The following is a 25,424-nucleotide window of genomic DNA, read 5'->3' as shown; positions in this document are numbered from 1 at the left end:
TCGTAGATTTGAATTGGCCTTTGAAAGCTATGAATAAAAAAATCAAATGTGCCTACACTTGTGAATCCACACGTTTTCTGTGGGTGGAAGGGGCTGTTGGAACAGGAGAGATGAGAGGCTGAGGGCGAGTGTGGGGGAGGTGGTAGAAAACCGGAGGAGGGGGAGGTACTGTGATGTACCTACTGGCCACAGTGACTCTCACAACCTGCACAATGCATTGCATTCAGCTCTACGAGACTCTTTGTTTTCATAGTTCTCAGTGGTGAATTAATAAAGTTATTTTTAATGTGAAATTTCCTCACTGCAACTGATGGCCGAGTTTCCATGTGTTCGAAAACCTCTGAGGGCTTTTGAGTTATTTATAGACTTGTGGCTGATATGGCTAATATTATAACAACCAAAAGGTTACACGAGACCAGGAACAGACACAGTAATACATGAGGAGAACCCGAGGGACCGTTAAACAGAATTTACATTACTGCACTACATTATTGTAGAATTTCTTTGAAATGAATACAATCTCTTTTCACAAGATCTCCGTGACAACTTCTGGAGTCGGTCCAGAATAATGATTGACTCTTTGGACTTTGACTGTTTAAGGGAGAGACATCCAACATTTAGTTTGATTCATTTTGGATTTCCATCTTTAGATTTGAAAATGTGCCTATATTCTTTAAAATCACCATGGTTACTTTTGTAGCTGGTCCGTTATTCAGTTCCACATTTTTATTTAAAATTTCATTGGCTGCAACCAACAATAGTTTGTATCATCAATGGATCTGGTGGATTATTTGCTTGATTAATGGCCTTTTGCACAGTCAATATAAATCCATTTGTCATGATTATGACTCTATTCCATAATACACATGAACATAAACCATAAGTATGACTCGAAGGGACTCGATAGTGACTTGGGAGAGTATCAAGAGTTTTGAAAAAAACATATGCCATTTCATATTGGGAGCATGAAGCTACACAGGATTACCAGACAGTTGTGGAATCCGTAGACCCTACTGAATCCACCAATAATGCCAAGAAACCGACGCTGAGAAACCAACCTTCGCCAAGATACACACAACATTGCCATTCATGTCCTGCAAAAAAATAAAAGAATTGACTTACTTATGGCTGAAATAAAATGTATCAGGCCTTGTTTAGATTCCTTAGCTTCCTCTCAGCCTGCTGCACTGTAAAGCGAAGATTATTCAGGGACCAGGCAGGGAGTGGGAACTTTCAGTGTTAAACGAGTTAGACACAATCGCTCCTGAACTAAAATAATTAGATAAAATACTTAACTTCACTCAATCAAACCCAAACTTCGCACATATACTCCTAACATATATATATATATATATATATATATATATATATATATATATATATATATATATATATATATATATATATATATATATATATATATATACATATATATTAAATAATGTTATATATTAAAGAATGTATTAATATAATTACGATATAAATGAACAACCTTTATTTTATTTTGTATATATATATATATATATATATATATATATATATATATATATATATATCTGTTCCTTTTCTGTGCACTATCATAGACTAATATACAACTAACACATATATGAACTTGTTACCTATATTCACAAGGGTTTTCTGTATATTATAGCTTTTTAAATTATTCAAATAGACCTTGGGGTTTAGGAGATATTCAGTATTCAGTTGAACGCAAACCATTCGCAATTTTCGTCATTAAATTGGCTGGGCCTAAAGAGAAAGTAGACATGTATGACAACACAAATAAATAATTACTGTGTATGGAGTCGGTCCAGGATTTCTTTTCTAGATTTCATGAAAAATATTAATACAATGTGATTAAAACAACAAGTTATATGCACAGTATATTTTAGGGTGGATTCTGCCTTTAATCTGTTGGGTCAGTGTAATGCCTCTCAGAGTGGTGGTGGTGGTGGTGGTGGTCGTGGTTGGTGGGTGGGAGTATGTGAGTAAAGTGACTCAGTCAGGAGGTAGGCTGAAATGATCCATGGCATTTTAACAGCATCAATAATTCAGTATTTGGTCACTTAGGAGGACCACTAAAAACAGCAACTGGTAATATGATGCCACTTTACTCGGCCCAGGCTATTGACAGAGTTTGTTTTATTGTAACGTGATATAACACTTGGAGCAGCATAAACAATACAGTCAGCACTTATACTCCCATGTTGTTCTGCATGATTTATGGTAAAGATCAAGTAAGTAAAAGTGGTTTCAATGGAGATGGCTGAAAACGCTTTCTGCGCTAAGGTTGTGGATGTGTGTTTCCCAGTGAACACATGTTGATCGTGGGTGCTGCCGTCTCACCTGTGAGATGGAAATCGGGTAGGGACCTGGGAGGTTCTCCTGTAGTCGAACAGGGTCGGGCGATGCCCAGGTGTTACCCGTCACCTCCACGGTAACGATGCCGCTGGAGAAGAAAGCATTCGCCTTCCCCGCCATGTCCTTCACCATCACTGAGAGCTTGTAACGACCGCACATCTCTGGGTCAAGAGTAGAGGCTCCTGGTGGGATACGAGTGCATACTTCAATGATTATTTCATTTTCACCTCAAAATTAACCTGTTTTGCAGCGAGTATATGAGGAACCAAAGCCAAATGACAAATTCAAGGAGACATAAAAAGGAAAAAAAATACATACACACATCATTTGATTATGTGGTGTTTTATAAACACCACAATCTATAACAGACTTTCCCTTAGATTACTGAGACGGCCCACAAACTGCTCTACTCGTCACTTAATTTTCAATTTCCTGCTAAAATGGAGAATAAATACCGCAAATAACCCACTGAGGAGGTAATCATAGCCATCACGTATAGCTAACCTGAAAATAAAGTAGAAAATTAGGAAGGGGATTTTCAATTTCCACTGCTGAAGCTCTGTGGAAACCAGCCGCAGCAGTGTGGGCCGGAAGGGACCGGCAAGCGTGAAAGTCATCCAGCTCCTGCCGAGCCGTGACAAAGGGCAAAACCAGAGCTACAGAAATAGCACCAGCATACAGGACCTTACTGCATCTAGTGTAATTACAACATGTATGTGTTTATGTATGTGTCTGCTTGCCAAAGAAGCATTATTGGCCAACATAAATTGCATCCTTATTGTACACATCTTAATGTGTATTTTTTTTCACATATAGAATGCAGTAAGGCTGAATGTCAAGTAACTCGAGCCTTAACAAAATAAATGTTTTTCTTCTAAATGTCTCATGTTGGCGTTTACAGGATGTATCTGTGAACCCTTTAATTTTTCATGAATTCAAGCGTTTCTCTCATGTTGATCATATTTAAAAAAAAAACTGCAATAAGTATAACCAACAAGAATAAGACCTTTTAAGGAGAGGGGTCACATCTCCGTGTAGCTTATCTTTGAGACCATCATTGAACAACTTTATTCAATCCAGAACTTGTTTCCAAATTATATGTATTTCTAGAGCTAGACCAGGACTGGGTTTTTGAGTCTTATAGACATAACAATATATTGGCTGATGTTCACTTTTGTTTGGTACTCAACTTCCACAAACATATCGTGAACATTTCTCTGCTACAATTTCTTGTTATTATCTGCTAAATGTGAATGGACTCTGTTTATTATTGGTGGAAATGTTAGTTAAAACGAATGGACTAAGAAAACAAGACTAATGGTTCCATAAAGAAGTGGCTTGTTCAAATAGCTAACATGCAATAAAAAGCATTCTTGAGTATAAAAAGAAGATGAAGTTGCAGGAAGTTAAGTCTAAACTGGAGCACATTGTGAGTTATTGTATCTCCCCGAACAAAAACATTTTGTTTGTCCCCTCTGTGGAGGCCCAGGCCCTCTAGGGACAAACAACGTGTCACTGGATACTTTCCCTACAGTCACTAGTTGGGACTGACCTTCCTCGGTGAGGGAAACTTCTCCAGTGAGGGAGTTGATGAAGAACATTTGGCTGGAGGGAATCCTGGGTGTCTGTTCCATGAGGGTGAACCGCAGCTCGGCGTGGGCGGTGTTGCGGTCATCACGATCCAGTGCCTCCACCTGCATGAACGGGATTCCTGAGAGACAAAGGTGGTGCAGCGTCAAACATATTACTTTCTTTTTTTGCCCATCTCTCTCCACCACAAATTCAAGGCAGGTTCTCTCTCTCAGGATAGAACATGGATTCTTCCCAATCAGCAGGCTCCAAACCAAACACATACAAGCATTCTGTGTATGTGAGGTTTTTTTTATATGATTTTGTATACAGGCAAAAGTATATTGGTACCAAGTTAAAAGATATTTCAACAAGATACATGTTTCGCAAATAAGACAATGTGATTCACAAATATCTGAAGCCATTACTGGAGGAAGTGACCCATAAGTGCATGCGCTTGTATTTCTTAAGGGATAAGTAGCACACATAACAGCTTCGACAAGCAATCGGTACAATAGTTTACTTTTATGCAATTTATCTGCCAGTCAGAGGATATTCCTCTTCTTAAAATGAGCGATACAGTTTTTTTGTGGGTGTTATTCTCCATACAGAGGAAATCAAGGAATTCAGATAAAATACATTTGTGGTATTGTGTCTGAGTCGATGTGATTGCTAGCCATGTGGTAGTTTGAAGTCAAGTAATCCAGTATATGCCACGCCATTGATTCTTTTAATACAGAAGGATGAGGATTAAATTACATTTTTCAGGGACACATTGAACACATTTTCCATTGTTGGGAGGCAATGAGTTATCGGATGAGTTATTGCACTCCATGTAGCGGGACTGATACATGTGACCCAGACTGAAAAAGGTTGTGCGACGCGGTGACCCTGGAGCTCAAGGTTCTCGTACCTTTGAGAAGCCCGAGCTGCACGCTGCCTCTCCTGCTCTCCTCTATGAAAGTGGGCACGTTGTCATTCTTGTCGATGACACACACTTCGACAGTGAAGCTCTGGCGGTGCTCTGACGTTCTGAAGGACACCTGCATTACACACACACACACACACGCACACACACACGCACACACATACACACACACACACACACACACACACACACACACACACACACAGTCTGTAGGTATCTTTGAATAACACTCTGGTGAGAATCTAATGATCTAGGAGTAATTCATTGTTCATACATGATTGAACTTAAGCCTTTTAACCTCATATGATGAACCAGAATGTGAAACAAACTAAATGTATTTGTTATGTGAATTTGATGCATCTTGAATTAAGGAATTTGTAACAATTGTTCATTATCTATGTATAGAAAATGGCACAATGATGATATGCTACCTGCAGGGAGTAAGACGGCTGTTTCTCTCTGTCCAATGGTTTTAGAGCGTATAGAAACTGAGCGTCAACTCCGAATATCCCCTCATCGTCCCCTGTTACCACCAGGTCGCTGTAATTACCTGGCAGGCTATGGAGCTGTACACAACAGAAAAAAATGAAGAAAAACATCAGTTAGTGCTCCTGTTAAAAATGCAAGCCATATACAAGGACAATAAAGAGGAGCAGGGAAGCAACGTATTTAAACAGGACGTCCTGATTGCAGCTCATAAAGCATAATTAAAAGGTGAGAAACACATTGATGACAATTTGCTCACAAACTAAGACTGTTTCACAATTTTGCTTTAAGGATGCCTATTTTAAATATTGAGACACAATAATACAGCTCACATACTATAGCTCCAGCTGATCTCCACTTGTCCCACACATGTTAAAGAATAAGTCTGGTGATAATTTATATATTTCTTACTGCCAATAAATCCATTAAAAGACCAAAACCAAATTCAATTGATCCAGCTAACTTATTCATCTGGTCCACAGACCACTATTGCTCTCTAAAATGATTTAAAACACATTAATGAGCCACACCATTGCGTTTGGTGACATGTTCCCTAATTACTATGAACATGGTAGTTTATTTTGAGTCAGTTCCACATACACCATCCTGTTGCTTTAAATACTCTATAGAACACTAAATGTGTATTAATTCGCTGCTGAAAATAGTCCACGACAAATACACTGCTGTTTGAATAATGTTTGCTAAAAACTACAGTGTAAAGATGTTTTGGGGAATTAATGAGCTCTTTATTAATAAAACTAAAGTTTAAATAGGCATTAGAGCTTTAGGTCTACAGTGGGATTAAATGGGCTTGGTAATGAGTGTCAGTGTAAGAGATGGACAAACACATTTTAGTTTGTTGTCTTTTTAAGGGATTTGTTGAGAATACAACACATATAGAATAATGCCCACTTTATCCTTTACATTTTCCTTTTGCCAGCATCCTGCCACTAAATTGGTCTGATGACCAAATTATTGTTACAACAATCGCACAACTGTGTAATACTTTGAAGATGGCTCAGCCTCGATAAGTATAGGCACAAGGTTCAGATGTTTTTAATTCCTAATGGTCCTTTTAAAGCAAAAATATGTCAGGATAGAAATGTTTACATTTAAAGCGGGTTTTGGGTCTGGTCATTCACAGTAGCCTCCAAGATGATTAACGCTGTTGTCAAGGTTTGCTAAATCGTTCATTCAATGAGTTAAACACACACATCTAGCCCTCTCTGATGAGCACACCATCACGAAGAGCTTTTACTTTGAACTAATCAGGAGCAATTATGATGTCCTTTCCAACACAAAACGGTTATCCAACTCCTCAATCCTGGCCATTTAACATGCTATTTGAAGCGTGTTAATGACTCCCAGTCCGACGCAAAGACATAAATTATGAATTATGTTCCGAGCAAGATGTGGCGACGTCACAAAACAACCAATCAAGATATATATCATTCGATATTTATGGTGTTGCACAATCCAGAGGATGTCTGAGTGGCATGTATGAACAAAAGAGCCGGCTTGCCACGCATCTGGACTGAATGCAGAGGCTGATGCCTGAACAGCACTGTGAATACTCCAATTATAGTCTAGTGATGACGGCAGCGTGCTCATACGTCTTCAACCAGAAGTGCAGCTTGGACAAAAGAGGCTGACACAATTTCAACTTACTAAACCTTCATCTTCTGCCCACATCTGTGGTCTTTTCACCACTTTCCTCAGCACTAAAAGATGATCAAACTCAAACGGCTGGCAGAAGATGTTCTCATCACCCTATTTTAATTTTCAGAAAATATAGTCATGCAATGTTGAGGACAGTGGACTTTGGCATTAAATCTAATTAAATATTGAAAGATAACTTTTCATTGTCATCAAGTAAAATAAAAGGCCTTACCTTGGACAGATACCATGGGAAAATACCATCGTAGTTTTCAGGGACACCGATTTTAACATTTGCCCCAGAGCATGGTGCAAATGTGTAAAGTACCACCAACTGTGAAACAAGATATCGAGTGTGTCTTAGTGTCATTGCTCATGCAATTAGTTTAGTTTAGCATTAGTTTTCGTAAATGAATGAAGTATTCCAGTGAAGAGTGATTTAAAATAAAACAACATCTTACTAGGATGAGCATTGTCGTAGCTCCTCTGTCAGCCATGGGTCCCTGTAAATGTGGCACATTCACAGAGTTTCAAACCACATGGCCTCAGCCCAACAATCAACACAATGTCTGTGTTGTTACTGATTCACCACCATGGTTATCTTTCATGCACACAGATTTTGACGTTTTTACAGGGGCCTACATTTAAATGTATAACCACATACAAAGCCATTTGCAGCAGCCACTGTTACATAGCACAGAAAACCAATAGAGCCACGTTTCATTTGGAAGTAAAACTTTTTTTTTTTAATCCAGTTGCCTTAAAATATTATGTAATATCACTAGCCCTAATATCTGACAAATATGATTTAAGATGTGTTGCTTTTTTAGCAATAGCAAACCACAAGCTACGTCACAGTGTACAAGTGACAGTAATGCCCTATTTACTCCATTACCTCAAATTCAAGCTTCTAAAGTATTACAACAAACGTTGGATATACTGTAGCTCAACAACCGAAGGTGATGGAAATGATTACGGTGGCAAAAACAAAACAGTAAGTAGCAAAACATATTCAATTCTCTTCCCATTTTAGACAAAGGGTTCGGTGTCTTACCTTGTACAAATGATATGTGTGTTCCCTCTGAGAGGTGTGGAGAGTTTAAATTGGGTGGAAAAAGTGTGCACTTGTACTCCTTCAGTGGATTAATGGTTAACATCTTCAGCTAAAGATGCTTAACTACCTTGTTTCCTTCCTGTGAAACCAATGGCCAGTGAGGTTCCATTCCACTGATACGATCAAATAAATATTCATGAGGATGTAAATCACCTGAACAACATCTCCCTCTTTTTTGTTGCAGTCTGCTGAACACTTTGATTAAGGAATAATGGACAAAGAAGATTTTATCTTTTGATTTTATTGAAAAAGGAAATCAACGTAAACAAAGTATTTCCAAACAATGTCACGGTTCACAAGACGTATATAACGTATTGCTTTACTCATACATTCACATCCTGAATTCAATGTTATGGAACAACATACAAAAACAATTTTCTCATATATTTGACTAGTCCGCAAAAACTTGGCCGAGGCACGAACCTGCGTACCACGTTTCAAGTAAATATGACTCCAAATGGCCAAGTATTATGATTCTTTACCATGTCTTTTGGGATAATGAGATGTACATTGCATTCAGCATTATTCATGTTTTAGTATTTACATCAATCTCCTCCAATAAAGGAGCACAACAATAACCCAACAGCGAGGCAATCTGTGCCACTCTTGACAAAACACAAACCTTTGTGGATGTTTTATACATACACACCAACATGTTTAAGGCAGACAAAAATAATAACAAAATAAAATAAACATTTGCAAAGCATCATGCAGGTTATTACCATTATCATGATATGACTTGAATAGTGTCATTTGTATTAATTAAGTCCGCTCTTTGCATTTGGTTGGTGTCTAAAAAGTAAAAATATATTTCTGTACATCTCTATTAGTCCTTTAGGGTTAGTGTTAAAACACACACAGTGTCTGGTCTTCAGAGGGCAAAGAAAAAATGTTCGTCTGTCCCGTCTGCTCCTCAGAGAACCGTTAGGTCATGGCAGGACTTTGACTTCTGCCTAAAAGCCATCTTCTTGTTCTTGCGTGCAACCATGCGGCCCAGAAACCGCTTGGCCTTCTTGCCGATGCTCTCTCTGCGCCTGCAGTTGGCCATGCGGCGTGCGTTCTCCTCCTTGCTGTCTTTCCTCAAGCGGATCTGTCTGACGATGCCCTCGAATAGGTCATGCACATTGTGGTGCAGCGACGCAGACGTCTCGATGAACTTGCAGTCAAATACCACTGCACAGGCGCTTCCCTCTGCGATAAAGAACATATGAAGAAACAACTTTGAGTAGATGCACATTAGGGTAGGAGCTCAACTAGAGTACGGCTTAGAGGTGAAAATGAGACCCTAGAGTAATAACAGTTTCCAAACTTTGGCTTTAGTTTCATGGGTATTTGAAAGTAGGCTTAGCCTGAAGCTGAGCAGTCAAGGGAAACATGTGGCCTGCTGTACCTCAGTACCAGCCAGTCAAGCTCAACCAGTACTGTCAGATTGTATCACAAATAGCTTTTTAGTTTCAAATGATAACTATTAGATTTCTATTTATGCAACTAAATGTCCTAAACCACTTCTCCTGAGCTCAAAAGTTATATTATCTTAACACATCACACATCTGTGGCACATTTTAGGTTCAAAGGTTAGTTAATCATTGTGACTTACCATCTACAGACACCTCTCTGGACCGCACCAGGTCACTCTTGTTGCCCACAAGGATTATGGGAATGTTCTCTGACTGCCTGGCCCGGCGGAGCTGAATACGCAGCTCTGACGCCTTCTCAAAGCTTGATTTGTCTGTCACTGAATACACGATGATGTAGGCGTCTCCCATCCGCATGCACTGATCCTGCAGCCACTGGCTGTTATCCTTCAGGAGAGAAACATCCCAGGTTTAGCATCAAACATAGCGAATCCCATCTTTTCCTAAAGTAATATCCATAATTCATAACAAATGGACCAAATGTTGCATAAATAATATATAACTCACCTGTTCCCAGATGTCATACAACACAATGGAGGACTCTTCTTCATCCACCACGATAGATCTATCATAAGTGTTTCCTGAGGAAGAAAACAATTAAATATTATACACACTGACAGAGAGGGGAAAACACATCTTATATAAAAATAAATGTTTGTTGCTACTTTAATTCACACTGATGTGAGCACTATTTTTCTTTTGTAGTCTTCACATTGAAACGGAAAGTTGATCACAGCCTGTGATCAAGCCATCACCAGCCTTTGATATTTTTCCTTCACATTATGCTATTGGATGTGATTCTGACAGCTGTACTACTGAGGGCAGGGCTGGTGCCTTGCTAGATGGAAATAGCAATACTCAACGCTGTACTGACTTTTGCATGCAAAAAGTTGTATTTTTTTCTAATCCATCAACTAAACTTCATGACTGTTCTCATACACAATTTCACAAGTTCATAAGGATTTTATATTATTTCAAAGAAAATTCCACATCTTCATACTTGAGTGGTGTTGCTTCTTTTAAGATTATGGGTCAAATTATTCCAAAAGTAGAAAGTGGCCTCCAAAGTTTTGATTCTTAATATCTCAGAACATTAATTCATTAAATATTACATCTCCAAACATTGTAATATGTTTTGTTCAGTAATATGTTGACTAAATGAACCTTTGACAGTCCTAAATCATGTATCTCCAAAGACAATAGCCACCCCGCCACCACCAGGACACCACACCACGTCCTGGTGGTGGTGGGGTTGCAATAGGTTCATGATATCACCATTTACCTGCTTCATCCCAGTCGTGACCAGCATCCTCAACGCCTCCAAAGACGCGCGCCAGGCTCGACTTGCCGACGCCGTGCTCCCCGAGGAGAACCACCTTGTACACCGGGGAATCCGCTTCGCTGCCGGTGGAGATGACGGAGTCGGAGGAGTCCGACGCGCAGCTGCCGCGGTGCTGCTCGTTGGGGGAGTAGGACGTGCAGCGCAGGAGGTTGGACAGCTCGTCGGTCTGCCCAGTCTGTGGAATCGTGGCGCGCAGGTCCCGGTCGTCCACGGGCATGCTTCTCCGGTGTAGGTTCGGTAGATTCATGGGGAACGGCATGCTTCCTCTTCTCCTGTCCATGTTCCGCAATTTGTCTCCCTTGTTCAAAGTCATTGTGCTTTTACGGAGGATCTGTGGATAAGTGTGACATGCGTAAAGCTGTGCTCTTATGTTTAATCACATTTAAGGTCTAAAGGAGAAACAAAACAGTCAAATAAAATCAATATAGAGAAATAGTGAAGGATAATAGCACACGTTTAAGTCATGTTGTAAAATTAAAACATATATTTGGCTGTGTAGCCTATAATTAAGAAAATATGAAATCGTGTATTTCTGAAATTTCGACTTGAACACATAAATCAACTGTACTCAACATAAAACACATAACACAAACAAAAGTTCAAATGTATCATAGGTATTAAAGATACTTACTGGTAATTAAATCCAGCGAGGGAAATCCAATAATCCTTGGTTTGAAGAGTTGTAGCCGAAAAACAGGTCTTGTTTGAGTCTGATCAGAGGCGCTGCTCGGGATATTTATATAGGTCTGGGAGTGACGTAGGCAGGGATTCGCCCCAGAAAATCACGTCTCCGTGTATTATAGTGGTGCGTAACAGCACCATCATACAAAGGAGGGGGTGTATGACTGGAAGAGCTGAGGAATCTCCCTTCCGCATCGCCAAATAGAGAGTTTACCTCTGATGGGGCGGCCAGAGATGATTCCTTGAAGAGGAAAAGCCCACTTAAAGCAGGCGTGATATGAATATTTAATGTTCATTTGGGAGATAAATTTAGAGACGGTCGAAGGATATCCACAAGATGTTAATGTGTAAAGCGCAATGAGGCTTTTATGTAAATGATTTTGCTTGTCTTGCTCAGTATATCATCTGTTTCAGAGCCTCGTGGTCGCTGCAAGGTGGAGGTCAATGCTACAAATATAGCGTATCATGGGGATTTAATGTAATGTGGGGGAGTGCACGTGTAACATGCGAAATGTTTGGCATTGATGTGGTAGCCCCGGGCTAACAGCACACTTGAATTCATTTGTGTGCATACAAGCAAACACATGAAATCATCTTCAATGAGCACATAATACACATTCTACAACACGGTGGCATGTATTTATCATTCATGCCTATCTTTTCATCCACCTTGCATCTGAAATATGAAAGAAAATGAAGGCTGCAGCCACAAATCCATTCTGTGCATGTGTATGTTGCAATTCTTCAGAGCTGATAGGCCTGATCTGTAACAGCAACGTTTGGTTTTGCTGATCCATGCCTTTCGTGAATAACTCAAACATGCTTTCAGTTTAAAACATCAATGCTGTAACACATTCATTGAGGCAAATCTCGTTATGCTGTCAAGATATGTTTCCTTTTAGTTTTGTACCTCTTTTATTATATTTTCTTGACCACAATTAATTTATTTTCCACGCATCAAAGACTGTGCATAGTGTGTTGCTGCCCTCTTGTGGTGTGAAGTCTTACACTAGTAACCTTTTAAACTCATGTAGAACATGCATTTTCTGCTTCCCTCTGAGAAGTGTAAATAGATAAGAAAAAACAATAACAAACAAATAAGTATTTTTTATATAGGTATTAATGCTATTGCATTTCTTTTTTTTAATCTATTCCTGACTGTTAATATTTGTGTCAGAATATGTCTTAGATTTGACTTGTTTTTCCCCCAAAATCCAACCCATATGTAAATCTGGATTGTGTGCAAATTGATGAAGCATTTTTGAATGTCTTGAACGTCATTCAATTTAATTAAAATTAAATGTTTTGACAATCTCTGATAATTCTGTATTTGGGTAGTTTACATATACTATTCTTCCTCAGGGTCCAGATATTGATTTCAATTTGTATCCACATAAAACAGCAGATTTAAGGATTATGTGGACAGATTCCAAGTGACAGCGTGTACAAAACACTTTTGTAAATATACAGTGTGTGTGAGGATTGTGAATACACACCTCCAGGATTTTGGTCTAACATCTCTTGATTACAGCTACGTGTTTTAAAGGAAGGAATTATGAGAAGACATTAAATACATGTTTGAAGGGATTATTCAGTGTGGTTGCAGTCGACTGATCACTGCTAATGGTCTTCCTTCAATCTGAACCGTTCCCGTGCAACATCTGTGTGGCCTTTATCATCTTTAGTGTTTCATTTGTAAAATAAACATATCCAGCACATCTATATATTGCTTGACATAACTTGGATGTGACTACTGGTATTCTCATTCAGCTGGAGTAAATACATGCCTTTGCTGCTGTAAATTATTCTTAAAAGCTTAATTATGTCACCACCTAATGGCCATGATAAACACAATGCATATGCATTATAGCACGACCGTATTTTCGGGATGATACTGATATCAATATTTGGTAGTGTTTTTACAGTTGAAAAATCAACATTGTTATCTGATGGAAACGGTGTCTCGCTGACACTGTTTCTAAATAACCTTCAACCTTGATCATTGCTTTATCCTATACTGAAATGTCTCATTATCTGCCATATATCAGCCTCTAATATAACATACTACACTAAGATACACATTTACATTTGGTAGTTTTAACATATTACCAACTACTTACTGACCCTTTCTACATGACAAATAGAACAGCATAGAGTAAATTACCTCCGTAAAGCTGACACACATTATTTGAGGGGACGTTGCCAAACGTATTGACTCAACATTTGCGTGATTTGGGAAGCTGTACTTTCTCGTTGTGGTATACTGGATTAATTACATTATTTGAGGGATATACCACACTGTATGATATACATTATAATAATGTATTCAAATAGTCTCTACGGGGTAGCAAATAACAATCTTGTTGTGTTAATCTGCGCGTGAATAAAACATCTATTTGCAGGCAGCACACGAAGTCTTTGTGCTGTGGACAGTCCTGGTTTACTTGATTGTGTGTATGTCCTTACGTCAACGGTATAAGATCAGGAAACCGGAAGACGACCCTTTAACGTGACACTGCGCATGCGCTTATTTCTCGTGTCTTCGACCTCTACTTCAAGCCGGTGAGAGCTAACCTCCTCTGTGTCACCAGCTGTGTGTGAGTTAAACGTTTAAACGCGACGCTCCCGTTCAGCTCTATATTTCTGCAGCTCTTACAACCGCAGCACTGCGCAGCTCTTCTGATTTTAAAGCCAGCCTTGTGTTTTGGCGACATTGTTCAGTTTGCAGCTAATCTTGACCTTACTAGTGTGTGTGTGTCCCACGTAACTTTGTACACCTTGTACGTTCTAACTCAGCACACTAGTTACAGACGTGAGTGTCCTTAATGTGTCTCTTTCTGTCGACAGAAGACTACTCCACGCCAGCTCCTTCGTTGACCTGACCACTACGTCCCTCGTCATGTATGCCTGCGCTAAATTCGTCTCCACGCCCTCTCTGGTGAGTGAGTCCGCTTGAATGAATGGAGGTAAACGGGCTATTTTTTTTTATTCTGCCCGTGTGTTTAATAATCGTGGCTGTGTGCAAAAGCCACTGTCAGTCATGTGGCATTCAGGGCAAACTACCAGCCGTCTAAACTCTGCTTGCTAGCGCTAGCTTGGAGCTGCGAGGCCGTGTTTGACCCTATGCTAAAGTCAGCTCACAGTCAGTGTTCACACCGGCAAGGACGTCCTTGTTTTGAACACGACCAAGCTGAGCTCAGCCTCACGGGGTAGTGTGGCTACTTTTGGAGATAATATGAATCCAAGGATGTCATTTTGTTCCTTAAAAAGCAGTTATAGTTTAACATGGGCTATAATGGGTCACTGTTGGAGTTATACGTTTACCACAATCAGTGGTGGTAATGCTATTTATCTAGTTGCATTACTGTACTTAAGCAACAAGTAAGATACTGTACTTAGCTTGAGTATTCCAGTTGTATGCTACTTTTTACTCCTACTTCACTATATTTTAGAGCGAAACGGTCTACTTTTTAATTATTTAATTTAAGAGCTGTTGTTACTTTTCAAATTAAGATAGTAGTTGCATACAAAACAGTATCACTTTCCAAAATGTGATCCATTGTAGCAGATTAAACTAAGTAACCTTTACCAAAAACATTCAAGTACTGCTTGTGCATAAATATGTCAATTATAATGATCCAATAATATAATGTGTAACACTTACAGTAGCCACTTTACATTATAAGTACTTTTACTTCAGTGAACATTTGAATGCAGGACTTTTACTTGTAATGGAGTCTTTCTATAATGTGGTATTGCTGACTTTAACTGAGTAAATGAACACCTCTGACCATATTTACTACAGAATGTACTGTCCGATGCATCCACGTGCTTTTAATGCTGTCATGAGCTGAGTAGATGTATTCTCAACTGGTTTGAAGTTATACAGACAGATGTCAACATAACAATCTGGTAGAGCATCTTATCAGTGCATGACTGTCCGCTAAATGTCTGTCTTTTCTTCATACAGATCCGTGCTGGATCTCGGGTACTGTACAGACCACTCTCGGCAGCAGTAGTCTCCGATGCCAGGAAAGCCGAGGTAGGCAGCTATTGGTGCTGGAATTATACCTGATGTATTGACTTAAAGTGTTCACAGAGGAAGGTTACTCTGAAGCTTTCACAACTGCATCAGTCTCCTTTGCTATTCCCATTACCTTGTTTCTCACACACTTGATTTATCTTTTATTTTTCTTACACATAGCTATTACAGCACTCAAGACGCAAGGCTGCATATTGTAAACAATTTTAATGTAAAAGTTACGCAGACATTTTAACAAGTACGACAATGGACTGGTGAGGTGATGGTATCAGAAGCTTAATGTAGCATGTCCAATTTCCTATTGAAGAATAACATTGATTTTTTTTTTTTTTATTAGCAAAAGCAATAACGACATTTGCATCAAAAGTCAACTTTATATCCGTTGTGGCTAACACTAGCTGCATATAGGTTGCTACCATTGTAACCAATGCAATGCCAATTCTGCATCAGTATGCAACATGTCCTTTTTTAAAGCTGCAGTTAGGTTCACGTGAGTTTTTGAAGAACTTACATCAAGAACATAGTAGAGACAAATTCAAAGTTTGGCTGAGCATGTTTACTATTCTAGATAAATGAAGCGGATGCAACCTGCAAACTTCAGGAGCTAATGCGGTAACAAAAGTGACTGACGTTAAACATTAACACTTGCAAACCCCTGGAGTTCTTTTCTTCAAAGAGAAGCCTAGAAAATATCAGTGAGCTTTCACATATTGCAGAAAAAAAAGTTAGGTGCTGCTCTAGTCACTTATTTTTGTGTGTTTCAGTCTGCTTCACTCTTGGCACCGCAGAGCATTGCAGCCTCCCAGCAACAGGTGGCAGTGCGGGGTTTCCAGACTAGTGCTGTGATCCGTGACATCGACACTGCTGCAAAGTTCATTGGAGCAGGAGCTGCCACAGTGGGAGTGGCTGGATCTGGAGCTGGAATTGGAACGGTGTTCGGTAGCCTTATTATCGGATATGCCAGGTAAATTAAACACGTCTGTTATTTTAGGACATTTTTACCGACTGACATTAGATGGTTGTTTGTTTCTAGTAATATTTATGAAACTATGCGAGGTATACTTGATTCCAAATGTTTACATTGTGAAAACATTTATTTAATTAAAATTTTAGAGCGTTAAAATCTATTCAATATTGTCGAGGATCGTAATTATTTAGTAACACGTATTGGGTCCTTCATGGGGAGCCTTGGACGACACTGGGGTTGTCTGCTCACTGAAATGTCGTGGCTGATGTATTTTTAACAATTTGGGCCTTTTTTTAATTTAAAAAAAAAAAAAAAGTCTCAGCTGCCTCCCTCTCTCTCAACAGGAACCCCTCTCTGAAGCAGCAGCTGTTCTCCTACGCCATCTTGGGCTTCGCTCTCTCCGAAGCTATGGGTCTTTTCTGTCTGATGGTTGCTTTCCTTATTCTGTTTGCCATGTAAACCAGTTTGGCATTTGCTGCAAAGGATACATCACAATGTTAATAAGAATTAGCTGTTTGAGATGCCCTTGAATGGTACGATAATGTCAGCTTATCGTGTTTGCCCATCTGTGCTTGTTGGTGTTTCTTAAAAATAAAGATTGTGAACCCACTGATGTAAAAAAACAAAACAAACTCTGGCAGACCCAAACAATTTAAACTGATAGTTTTGCCATTATATTGTACATTTAATCAAATGGTTTTGTTAAACATGCAACAAATAACAGAAGTAAAATGTTTAATTCATCATGTGTGTTTTTGTACTTTTGTAAATGGTAGTGGGGTTATTTTTTTATTTTGATTACAATTTGCAGGCAGGTGGCAGCTGTCAAATTTAAAAAGAATATTGACAGCCATGATTGCGGTATACGTCAGTTATGTAGATTTGAGGTGTTACGTTTGCGCTCTGCTCCAGACATTGGCCTGATGGTTGACCCACCCCACGTTCTCTAGGACTGTCCTTGTGGGGGGATGTTCTCCAGAGCTCTGAATAGCTGAATGAAGAGCAGTTTTCTAGCTTCATTCATATCCACAATGTCGCTCATCTGTATGTACACAAGCACCAAAAACTGCTCCAACAGTGACTTGGACAGCCCACGTACGATATCATTGCATCTGCATGAGCTCATTGAAGACCTTCCAAGTCTCTCACGCAGTTTTCGTTCCTCTTCCAGCAAATGCTGAGACTGTCTCATCCTGTAAGTGTGCAAACAAATGGGGGAGTGTCCCAGGTCCTCTGGCTTGATCTTCCTAAATGTGGCTCAGCCAGAACAACGTCAGTGTTTACAGTACGAGTCTTTATTGCAGCCTCCTGCAACATTTCTGAACAGCATATGAGACGCGGGAGCAAACGTATGTCTGCTTCCTCTTATGAACAGCTCCATCTGGCCTAGCAGAACTTCAGAGGCTGCTGACAAAATGTCATGCTTATCGGAAAAACAATGCAATTCAGGCAAAGCTGTGCATGACTATAATGGTGAAGCAGAAACTCAAACTGGAAGAATGAAAGGTCAGACACAAATGGCCTCCTTGTATGAACATTTTTGAGTATCTGTGGGACCAAACACATATTTAGAAGTTATTGAATAACGTTTTAGGAGTACCAAGGTCCCAAATTAACAACATTGCTTTTTGTTCTTTTTCCTTTCCAGTAAGCACCTCTTGAAAACAGTGATTTAAAGATGCATTTACAAAGAATGGGTGCTCGCTGCTTCTTAATTACTAAGGATGTGTTAAAATGCAGATTATACATTTCCCCACTGTGAGACTAATAAGATTATTATTATTATTATTATTATTATACACCAACCAGCACGACCTACCTAAACGGAAAAGGCTGCAGTTTGACAGGTGGAACTACAGAAAGACGTTCAGTGTTGAGGGAGGACTGTTTTGAGAGGCGTACGCATGCGTGTCCGAGTTGTATGCATGGATGTATTAGGAAAGCAACAACAGTCAGGGAAATATGTTCGGACATGTCAATTAGGCAGTGAAAAAAGCATGTCTAAATATGTGATCTCAATGTGTCAGTCGTCCAGCGCGTGGAGGAGTTTAGCCCCTCCGTGGGGGTCGTGGGCGGTTCACTGTCACTCGGGTCCCGAGGAGGTTTTACAGCGAAGAGGAGCTCACGACCAGGTAAACACACGAGGGGAGGTGTGAAGACTCAGTGTGTCTTTGTTTGGCTTTGACAGTTTTCGTCAGCTGCGTCCCGTCACAGCTCCTGTTGTAGTAGTATGTGTTTTATTCAGTCAATCATTATATACAAATAAGTACAGCTAAAGCCACAAACTAATATACAAAAAAATAAAGACTGAAAAGGTATAGGTAGAAGCATAATGCTTATATATTCCTATCCTAAATTCTTATCAATTAAATCAAATAATTAATTCAATATAAATAATATGTATACGTATGTATATATATATATATATATATATATATATATATATATATATATATATATATATATATATATATGCATTTAATTCGCACTTGTACAGTAAACTTACAAACATGTTGAAAACAAACTTTGTACACAGTCTGGCAGTGACTTTGCTTTAGCTCTGTACATTGTCTGCATTATTTTATAATATATCAAATCATTAAATTTCATAACATGAAATCTGACAAACAATGGATTTGTGCGCTCACAGTAACCAGCATTATTCATGATACGTATCGCTTGTTTTTGTAACAAGACTGTTGATAAAAAGCTTTTTTGCTAGTTTACTAATGCCCCACTCTTCAAGCTAAAGTTGAGTTATGTTGTGCTTGAATAACCCCAGTAGTTATGGAAAGTGTGGCCACATGTGTTTATCAAGGTACAGTGAGGAAAGCAGCGTAATTATTGTCCCACTAAATGAGGTAACGTTGGTGTTATTATGCTGTATTAAATGAAAACTACGACCTAACTGACTTTCTTTTGGACCAGATGCAAATGTCAGCTAATCTCGTGTGGATTATGGAGTCCTCGTGTACATTTAGTCATTTACACTTTAAACCAAATATATCTGTTGTCATTACTAACAGGACAGAGTTTACACTGTATATCCACCAGAGGTAGCCAGTGTACAAGACAAAAGACAGCAGCTTTTCTCAGCCTGTGTTCAGGAACATGAAGGCACAGTCCACATTAAACTTGAATGCACATTTTTTTCTCCTCCAGTGGTTTTGTAGCAGTACGATTAGTAAAACGGGAAATTAGAATATGAAGATATTAATTGATTATTCCAACAGGAGATATATACAACATGTTATTTGGTCATTTAATGTGTCCTCTTGATATTTAGGTCCTAGCGATTTTTACACAATTATAACTTTGACCGCATGTCCCATTTAAACTGGCCCAAGTGCTGTCAGAGTTCACTTTAAGGATGCTGCCTAATTCCGTGCCTTTCTCGGATTCATCTCCAGATAACATTTTCACTACTGTCTGTTTGTAACAGGTAACAAAAAGGCGCAGAAAAGTACGATCTTCATGTCAGGCAGTACTGTACTGCTTTGACCAGCAGTACAGTCAGGAGCTTGGAGACCTGTGGGCATCTGCGAGGTCTATCTATTTATGTATTTTCTGAAAGTTATTGCAGCATGCACACGGACAGGGTTTGTACTTATCCTTGATCAGGGTTTCTTTTCTCCTGCAGAGCAGTGCTCCTGGACCCTCACTCTTGGCAGTATGGGGTCATGCTCAACCGCTTCAGTGCTGTGACAGGCGTCACACAGGTCCTCCAATCACAGGGCTTTTCCACGTTGCTTTGTAACGGTCCTTCAACACTGTCACATTCAAAATACCAAGCAGGAAAAGACTCTCTGTCGCCTCCCGACTACATCTCCAAGTGCCCTCCTACTGATTCCCATCTCCAACCGGACGGCACCTCTCATGCGCTCGGTCAAGACCTTCAATCAGAGCCGTCGCTCAGCTTGTCCCGTCCTACACTACAGTGTTACATCCATCCGCGTCCAGTGCGGTTCCCCTCTCAGGCTCACAGGCCGGGCCAGCTGAAGCAGTACTACCTCCTGAATGCCGCTTCCCTGCTTCCAGTGCTGGCTTTGAAAGTCAGAGATGGGGAAAAGGTTTTGGATCTTTGCTCTGCCCCCGGGGGCAAAGCTGTAGCTATAATGCAATGTGCCACCCCAGGTAAAACGAGCACTTTTAAAGGACTTTGCAAACTTTGATTTTATTTTTATTTTCATCATGCAAAGAGGTATAAGAAAGTGGATTTAGTGCAGTTAAAGTTAAAATAAGGTTACTCTAATGTATACACTTCTGAGTCAAATACATGAAGTTAAAAGTTTGTGTTATGTCCAATGTTGTATATTTATATTTTGTATTTATATTTTATTTATGACCTCATACACATATTAATGACTATCCTTAATATTTCAATGGAATCATAAATGACTGTGTTGGTAAAGGGATGTCTATAAATGCTGCCATGCTTGTGTTCCAGCACTTCTCTGCTGTAATGAACCAGACCCTCACAGACGGGACTGGCTGGCCAAAACACTGGAGTCTTTCTTGTCTCAGCCGCTCAGCAGCAGAGTGGTTGTGTCCGCACAGGATGGACGATCTTTTGGGAAAAGTGAGGCAGGAACGTATGACAAGGTGGGGGCCGTTGAGTCATGTTTATGTCAGCATGTGGCAGAATTTTGCTTCAGTGTTCAACAAATGGAGTTTTGTCAAGGCCGTGGTCTGGAAATGAATGAGAACAGCGAGCCTTTGAACAGAAGCTAATACGCCCGCCAGGAGAGAGGAAATCATCTATTTAAAATAGGAACCGTGAGGAGGCTGGGAGGTTTCAAAGGGCTCAAAGTTACCAATAATGGACTTAAATAAAAAAAAAAGGAAGTGCAGAATGAAAAGCTCAGTAAGACACAGTGTGAACAAAGACTGAAAGGCATTAGAGTAGTTAGTACAAACCGACTGCGCACATTCAAGCTGTTTTGTGACAAAGAGGACAAATATTTTTGGAAGATTTTCAGCTGAGTTGTAAAGTTTGGTAAAAATATATCTTGTACTTTGATTACTTTACAGACCTCTTCCAGCATTTGTCTTTTTGTCAGCTGTTCATTGACTATTTCGCTCTTCTTCTTGGATCCTTCCTGTCTCTCGCTGCCATTACGCTCTTGAGCTCTCCGACTCTGAATTGCTCCCATTATCTTTCTCTCTGTGATGCAGGTCTTAGTCGATGCTCCATGTTCTAATGACAGGAGCTGGTTGTACTGTGGCAGCCAGCAGGGGGAACAGAGACTGAAGGAAAGAGCCAGACTGCCTGCGCTCCAGGCTCAACTGCTTCGGTAAGTCCAATCCCCAACATAGAAAAGTGTCTGCTCTGTGTTACCCTTGTGGTACCCTTTATCTTCCTACACATATTACTCAGAATATGTGATATAACCCATTGATGTCAGAGGGTGGACTGAAACATAACATTGTTTTTGGTTCAGATGAGTAGCTGTGAATCATTTCCCTGCACACAGAGCAATGTAAACACTAAATAGAAAATTACTTGAATTACAAACAGTGCTGTGAGAGTGCAATTGCATTAGGTTGGATGGCAAGGTTATGTGTCAATTCAGTACTTTCACATATACGAATGTCCAAGCATGGTCAAATTGCAAATATATTAGTCAAAACATAGTAAAATTATTTAAAATATACAGTATATTGATGGTTACAATTTGTACACAACCTATTTTTAGCCAGCTTTGTCGATTTTATTTAAAATGCTAATTTTGATTCTCAGAAGAGTACAGAACTGGAAATATCTTCTTTTCTTTGTTCCGCGCGCTCTTCTTACTTGTACTTCCTTTTCAAAACCTGACGCCTGCATTAACCACAATGCAACTCTAAAGTGTCGTCAGAGATTTGAATGTGTAAAACCATTGGCGATGAATGTAGCCTCGAGCCGCTAGCCTCAACCAGAGATCAGGAGCAGGCTTCAGAGGTCTGATGACTTCCCTTCTTTCTAACTTCACATCACCAGATTGTGTACGTTTTCAAACTTGTAGTCTTCACACCCAACCAACGCTGGCTCAAGTGACGTCACTCGAGATAATGTATCAGCCTTGGCACAGCTCCCACACAAGTCCCCAGAAGACTTTGATGTGTAAAGTAGGTGGAGTTCTCTTCTGAAGTCCCCTTGTCATTAAGTGCAGTATTTGTCTCCTGCTACAGGTCTGCGCTGTCAGCCGTGCGTCCAGGGGGCGTTGTGGTCTATTCAACCTGCACTCTGTCCAGCTTTGAGAACTGTGCCGTGGTTGAGACGGTTCTGAAGGAGTGTCCTGAGGCCGAACCTGAAGACCTGTGGGAGGAGATTGCCATTCCGTTATCAACATACTTTACATTTAGGACTGCACACCTTGGTCATGGACAGACGCCTCGCAAGCCGTCCCTGCAGCCACAGAACGGCCCCTCGTCCTCTTATCACCACAGACTTGGCATTTTAGTGGTTCCTCAGCCGGGCAAGACCTGGGGACCCATGTTTTTGTCTCGGATTAGAAGAAAGAAATAGTGTGCATCCTCCTGTGAAGAAAAAATATGTGGAATCAAATGGCTAAACACACACATTTCCTTTGTGTGAACTGTGTATGTTTAAAGTACCTGGCTTGTCACTCAGTCACACAAACTGACAAACAAACTAATTTGATATAGAGATCTTGTGTTCACAGCTTTTTCTGCTGCCCCCAAATGGCCAAAACAATCAGTAATTGCAGGATGAATGGTGTTCTTTTAGCTTTTGCAGTCCACCCTCTTTTGATTTATTATTATTATTGATTGTTGATGGAAACTACTGACACTGCAGATGTCCAATTAGATAAAAATCGACCAACCATGTTGTTTAAGTGCTTCACATTAATAACTGTGTCCACGTTGTATAACATTGATCATACGGTAAACCAAATGTGAGATTGTAATATAAAAGATGAATTCACAGTGCATTCTATTAAGAGTGAGTACTTACGGTGTGAATATTATTTTCTAGTTAGAGAACGAGAGATGACATTAAAAGCACCGCAGAAACTCACATTGAGAATCTCCTTCTTCCAAGCCAATCAGGTTGCATTCATTTCATTTTTATTGCATCTTGAATTGTGTCATCAAAAAAGTTTCTCTCTGAACACTTATGACTAATGTTTAGTGGCTTATGTTTGTTTTTAAACATCAAAGAGTCATAGCACTATTGCAAATGTCAACACATGGACATTACATAAATCATACTCGACAGGAGGCTAAAAGATTCCTGTCGGGAAGATTAGTTTAATAACCAGGAAGAGCAGTAATGATGTAATTAACACAGTTTCTCTTCCTTCATCTCTGCTATTACCTCCTGCATTGTCCTACTTTGAATTAAGACATGCTTCAGGTCTCACGAGCAGCAATCTCCCATCTGTCATCATACCTCCCATCTGTGTGATTCCATCCCTTACCGTGGCTCATTACCTGGGTGGACTGTTCTCGTGTCAGGCTACCATTTCATCAGTGCCGTAGCTTTTCATCAGGTTGCGATTGCACAGACCAGAAGCAGAAATCTTTTGAAAACAGCTGTTTTTACCCTTTTGAACATAACAGACTGACAAAAGCACGCTGTTGCAAAGGCAGTTGTGCGAGGTGAAAGCACTTATTTCCTCCTCCCAGATATTTAAGGCTAGCAAGTCTCTGAGACACTGTCTCAGGAGTGATCGCCAAAATAGGAAAGGTGTCTTGCACCTGTTTCAACCGACTACGCCGCATGGCCACAGACACAACAATGTTTTGGGTGCATTTATATGGCTATTTCGATTGGTTATCCTACTTTCGCTCCTCTTCTGCGTTTCTTTGAAAAGTAGCTTCGGTCTCTGATACGAGTGCATCATTATGCCACCAGGACTTCAACACAGCTTTAAAGTAGCAAGATGTGAAGATGAAGTGGGCCTTCATTGAGGTTAACCATGTTGCTGACCTTTGTGTGAACTCCGGTTTGTCGATGTTCCCCCATATTGCAGTGTTTCCTCAAGGGGAGAATCTCTAAGCAGCTTCTCCTCCACTTCAAAGAGGGAGAATGTAGGCCTGCTTTGCATAATCAGGTGGAGAACAGCTTTTTGCCAGAGAGGCAGGAATTAATTTGTGGCACCGCCAGATGTAATCATTATAACCCTCATCATTGACAATAAAGGGAGTAGGATGAGGTTGGATTTGTAGAACAGTGTATAGAGAAAGAGATATAGTTCCCTGAATGCCAGAGGACAGGATAGCTTAGCAGGCTAATCTGGCTTTAGCTTTGCTGAACCAAAATGCCATTTTCTAACGCTTAGCTCTGTCTGTTAATGTTGCATGTGACATTACTATTTTAGTGGTGTACACCGTGATGACAACACATTAGGAGAACAGGTATTTAGGCTAGTGATGGCGAGATGAAGCTTCCTGAAGCATTGAAGCTTTCCATCCAATCGGTTCGCTCATGGGCCGAAGCTTCATGGGGCTTAATTTGCTCTACTGCGCCACCAAGTGGACAATACATGTAAAACAGGCAAAGTGATCATAACGACACCATGGCTTTGGTGTGTGTTATGTTATTAACACACATTATGTTTGTGATGCCAATACATCAATTATTAACTTATTAATATTATGTCTATCTTTATGATATAATGGCGGGGTCAAAATCAAAACTCGAAACAAATTGGGAGAGTGTTGTGATGTGACTGTGGGTCAGTGGTTAGAATATCCGGTGTTTCGAGCCTCGGCTACGCTAGTCCATGTTCATGTGTCCAATTTTTTTAAGTAAAAATAAGAACTTTTCCACAGTGCTGGGCTTTTTGAGACTATTTCGCCTGCTTTATAAAATACCCTTTCACAGGCACACATGAAGCTGGTACAGAGAGGAAGG

At 39.9% G+C, this 25,424-nt stretch overlaps 4 protein-coding genes across 5 annotated transcripts in view; 2 read left to right on the top strand and 2 right to left on the bottom strand.

Moving 5' to 3' along the window:
• Window positions 1-7,497, bottom strand: part of cdh16 (cadherin 16, KSP-cadherin) — a gene marked incomplete at both ends in the record, with an annotated part of 28,452 nt that extends 20,955 nt beyond the window's left edge. The window contains 6 exons of the mRNA XM_079216658.1: window positions 2,347-2,543; window positions 3,914-4,072; window positions 4,844-4,973; window positions 5,290-5,424; window positions 7,236-7,334; window positions 7,462-7,497. Coding sequence (XP_079072784.1) covers window positions 2,347-2,543; window positions 3,914-4,072; window positions 4,844-4,973; window positions 5,290-5,424; window positions 7,236-7,334; window positions 7,462-7,497 — 756 coding nt within the window. The remainder of the gene's footprint in view (window positions 1-2,346; window positions 2,544-3,913; window positions 4,073-4,843; window positions 4,974-5,289; window positions 5,425-7,235; window positions 7,335-7,461) is intronic.
• Window positions 7,498-9,027: 1,530 nt separating this feature from the next.
• On the bottom strand, window positions 9,028-11,202 carry rrad (Ras-related associated with diabetes; the record flags this gene model as incomplete). The annotated part of the gene is made up of 4 exons (XM_079216559.1): window positions 10,812-11,202; window positions 10,037-10,110; window positions 9,712-9,916; window positions 9,028-9,305 (listed from the first exon to the last, which is right to left on the bottom strand). The coding sequence occupies exons 1-4, from the start codon at window positions 11,182-11,184 to the stop codon at window positions 9,028-9,030; spliced, it is 930 nt and encodes a 309-aa protein (XP_079072685.1). The 5' UTR covers window positions 11,185-11,202.
• Window positions 11,203-14,082: 2,880 nt separating this feature from the next.
• LOC306735040 (ATP synthase F(0) complex subunit C3, mitochondrial-like) lies at window positions 14,083-17,305 on the top strand. Of its 2 annotated transcripts, none has more exons than XM_079216469.1 (5): window positions 14,083-14,149; window positions 14,400-14,490; window positions 15,523-15,594; window positions 16,359-16,558; window positions 16,906-17,305. In XM_079216469.1, the coding sequence occupies exons 2-5, from the start codon at window positions 14,452-14,454 to the stop codon at window positions 17,018-17,020; spliced, it is 426 nt and encodes a 141-aa protein (XP_079072595.1). In that variant the 5' UTR covers window positions 14,083-14,149; window positions 14,400-14,451; the 3' UTR covers window positions 17,021-17,305. The 2 variants fall into 2 exon arrangements, with proteins under 2 accessions (XP_079072595.1, XP_079072596.1); XM_079216470.1 differs by having other exon boundaries at window positions 14,111-14,114.
• A 1,274-nt stretch (window positions 17,306-18,579) lies between these two features.
• Window positions 18,580-23,492, top strand: nsun3 (NOP2/Sun RNA methyltransferase 3; the record flags this gene model as incomplete). Its single annotated transcript, XM_079217512.1, has 6 exons — window positions 18,580-18,693; window positions 20,004-20,107; window positions 20,202-20,695; window positions 21,009-21,163; window positions 21,737-21,855; window positions 22,733-23,492. 6 exons carry the CDS (start codon window positions 18,580-18,582, stop codon window positions 23,067-23,069), a joined length of 1,323 nt encoding a protein of 440 aa, XP_079073638.1. The 3' UTR covers window positions 23,070-23,492.
• Between the last annotated feature and the right edge of the window lie 1,932 nt (window positions 23,493-25,424).

Source organism: Taurulus bubalis (assembly GCF_910589615.1).
Source record: "Taurulus bubalis genome assembly, chromosome: 4".
Taxonomy (NCBI): domain Eukaryota; kingdom Metazoa; phylum Chordata; class Actinopteri; order Perciformes; family Cottidae; genus Taurulus; species Taurulus bubalis.
The sequence above is the reverse complement of the archived record's forward strand: the minus strand, read 5'-3'. Positions and strand labels throughout refer to the sequence as shown.